This window comes from Sinocyclocheilus rhinocerous, unplaced genomic scaffold (assembly GCF_001515625.1).
Source record: "Sinocyclocheilus rhinocerous isolate Xijiao unplaced genomic scaffold, SAMN03320098_v1.1 scaffold632, whole genome shotgun sequence".
Taxonomy (NCBI): Eukaryota; Metazoa; Chordata; class Actinopteri; order Cypriniformes; family Cyprinidae; genus Sinocyclocheilus; species Sinocyclocheilus rhinocerous.
In genome coordinates this window covers 1134524-1137583 of record NW_015639247.1, presented here as the reverse complement: position 1 = coordinate 1137583, position 3060 = coordinate 1134524, and the positions used below count along the sequence as shown (strand labels likewise).

The 3060-nt window shown below is 36.7% G+C and overlaps 1 protein-coding gene across 2 annotated transcripts in view; it reads left to right on the top strand.

The window, feature by feature from the left end:
• Nucleotides 1-3060, top strand: part of LOC107751079 (neural cell adhesion molecule 2-like) — a 245139-nt gene that overhangs the window by 178851 nt on the left and 63228 nt on the right. For both annotated transcript variants that reach the window (XM_016566675.1, XM_016566674.1), the window contains exon 3: nucleotides 285-491. In XM_016566675.1, coding sequence (XP_016422161.1) covers nucleotides 285-491 — 207 coding nt within the window. The remainder of the gene's footprint in view (nucleotides 1-284; nucleotides 492-3060) is intronic.

The window sequence follows — 3060 nt, the reverse complement described above, 5'->3', positions numbered from 1 at the left end:
ACTTTCAACCTCTGTAGCACCAGTGCTATGTGAAAAAAAAGTTAACGTACAGCCCTGCAGTAATATAATCACACATGTCTTGTGGAGCGCTTTCAGAGTATGCATTTATTTGTCATTTTAACTGTTTGGAAACAGAGCGTAAATGTGGAAGTCCTTCAAAGATTTCTTTACCCTGTTGCGCCCTCTATAGGACCAGCGACTAGTCGACGTCAAGCTTAAAGCGTCATGGCAGAGCATTGAAGTCGACTAGTCGGTGCAACCCCTAATATGTAGATTTTTTTCAGCCATTGGTGAGCCGGTGAGCATAAACTGGTTCAGTCCTCAAGGCGAGCGCATCATCTCAAATCAGAGAGTCATCGTGCATACGGAGGGCGTGCGGTCCAGGCTGACCATCTACAACGCCATCATCGAGGATGCTGGGATTTACCGATGCCAGGCTGTGGACGCCAAGGGACAAAGCCAGGAGGCCACGGTGGTGCTGGAGATTTACCGTGAGTTGATGAAGGCATGCTTATGAATGACGGAACCAGTTTTAGCATTGTACTAAATGTCCCTGAGAAATCCTGTACACATTTCTTGAGGACCTCTGTGTGTTTTTCACTTGCAGTTACTGGTGATATAATGATATGAGCCTCTAAAATGATGATGAAATGTTTCAGCATGTCATTATGCTCATCATTATCAGTCATCATTGCCTTCAGTAAGTCTTCCATGAATACTGTGGTGTTGTGATGCTTCTTCACCTTACAACAGGAGAGTTTTATGTAGATTTCATTAATATTGAGGCAAATTAGCAGCTAACTTAAACGAGGCTTGTCACATTGACACTGATAATTCAGATCCGGCAGAAACAAAGCCACACACCGTCCTCCCGCGCAGCTCTTCTTCAAAGCAGCATCTCGTCTGAAATAGAGCAAATCAGCCGAGACCTGTGAGGTTAAATAACATCAGAACGGTCACATTTTCACTTAAGATTTCATTCAAGAGCGAACAGCATTAGATACAAGCTGTGCTTGTACTACGTGCATGTTGAGGTGAAAACTCATTCACTGTTCATGTGCTGACAGTCTTATGCATTTTGCACATAGTGTAATTATTGCAAAAAGTAGCTCTCTGGAACTGTAACTTCATTTTTTTTCTTTATTATTATTTTTTATTATTAGTAGTAGTAGTATTTTTTCTTCGAAATTCTATTTTGTTTTGTTTGTACATTGTATTTGTTCTGCATTCTGTGATGTATGATTTACAAATGTAATCAAATGAATTCATACAACTAAATATAAATTCAATCAATCTTTTCAAATGCATTCACATGAAAATATGAGGATTTACATAAAAATAGTATTTATATTTTGTGCTGCAACAGGTTTACTGCATAAATTAAAACGGGATGAAAATAAAAATGTTTTATTATGTTTTAGTATTACTGTGGGTATTATTACTCTGCAAAGTACATTTTAGTATAGAATAGCAATCATTTTGAGTTAAACTGAACTTGTATTTTGACGGGTTGTCATGAAGACCTCTGATTTTTATTTTATTTTTTTATTTTTCTGTGTTGTCTTTGTTAATTCCTCTGCATTCTGTGCCATGTTTTCTACAAAACCGGAAATCGAGGGGTTATGATGTCATTAGCAGGCGACACAATGACACTATGGACACGCTCCGTGTCACTAGTTAAAGTTGCTTATTTCTCTGGATTTAAACATTCTTCGAAACATTTGGGATAATGTAAGTACACAAGTCAGCAAAATATATAACACTGTTCTAGTGGTTTTTGGATATTTTAAATCAAAACAGCGTACATATTGTGCCTTTAAGTGTGCAATAACAATATATTTCTGTCATAATTTCCTGTTAAACCAAACTTTTGTTTTCGGAAGCGAAAGTTATGAATTTCACACAATTCCGGTATTTCTCAGAAAACAGAACTGGTTCTTTATAAGAACCGGTTCTCGGTTCCACAACCGTCCTTGCTGTTGATGTCTTTCAGACAGAACTGGGACATTATGAAGGTCAAAACACTAAAAAAAAAAAAAAGCAAATCACTCTCATCGCACTTTGTTTTGGACTAAATCAAACCAATACGACAGTTTCCTTTTCTCATTCAGTGATTTCTGTCAGATGACCTTCAGTACAGTGTGTTTGGACTGAATACATGTGTGTAATAATGTAGAATCAGACCCAGTGCGGCGCTCTGCCCTGACCTTCAGAACAGAAACATGATTTCAGCCAAACAGCGAGAGATTCTGTCTGTTTACAAGTAATACTGAGAGGATGAATGCGATCACATTCAAAGCATGCAGAGACGAGGGAGAAAAATAATCATTTTGATTAGCCGGTGAAACAGCTTGATTCATTCGATTTGTGATGGTTGTTATACTTGGAGTTAAAAGAGATGCACTTCTGTGAGAAATGAAGCTGCTTTCACTGAGCTACTGTAAATGCTTGTACAAAGAACTCAGTGGTTGCTCTTTCATCATTCAGGAGAAGAGTGGAGAAACAAACAGAGTAACACTATGTTTTGATAGTGATGCTTTACTTTTATTCTGCTGACAATATGTAACTTTGCAAGTAGGGGTGTGCGATATTGAAAAAAAACAAATCTCGATTTTTGGGGGATATTTTCGATAACGATAATTAGACAATATTTTGCATAGTATGTTATTGTGCTGATATCTGACTACCATGGACAGCTGCAGTTTTTGATATTCTTCATTCTGTGTGCTGGTCAGTTCACATCAGTGAACAAAATTTTATCTTTTCATATGTTTAAATTGATTATTACCTTTTATGGGCATTTTTACCTTTTTAATAAAGCCATTTTTTTGCTAAAAGTGTGCATCTTTTGAGTCAAATTGTTACATTTAATCAGTCAATTATAATAATAAGACATTTAGGCTGTTACCAAACAAATGAAACCAGTATCAACTAAATCAATCTTTGCAGAAGTTGCATCTTAAGTGGCATTTAGATGTATTTACACTCTATTTAATTCAGCTCAGAGGGACATGGAGTGCTTTAACCTGCAGTTACAAATGCATAATGTTTTGATATTTT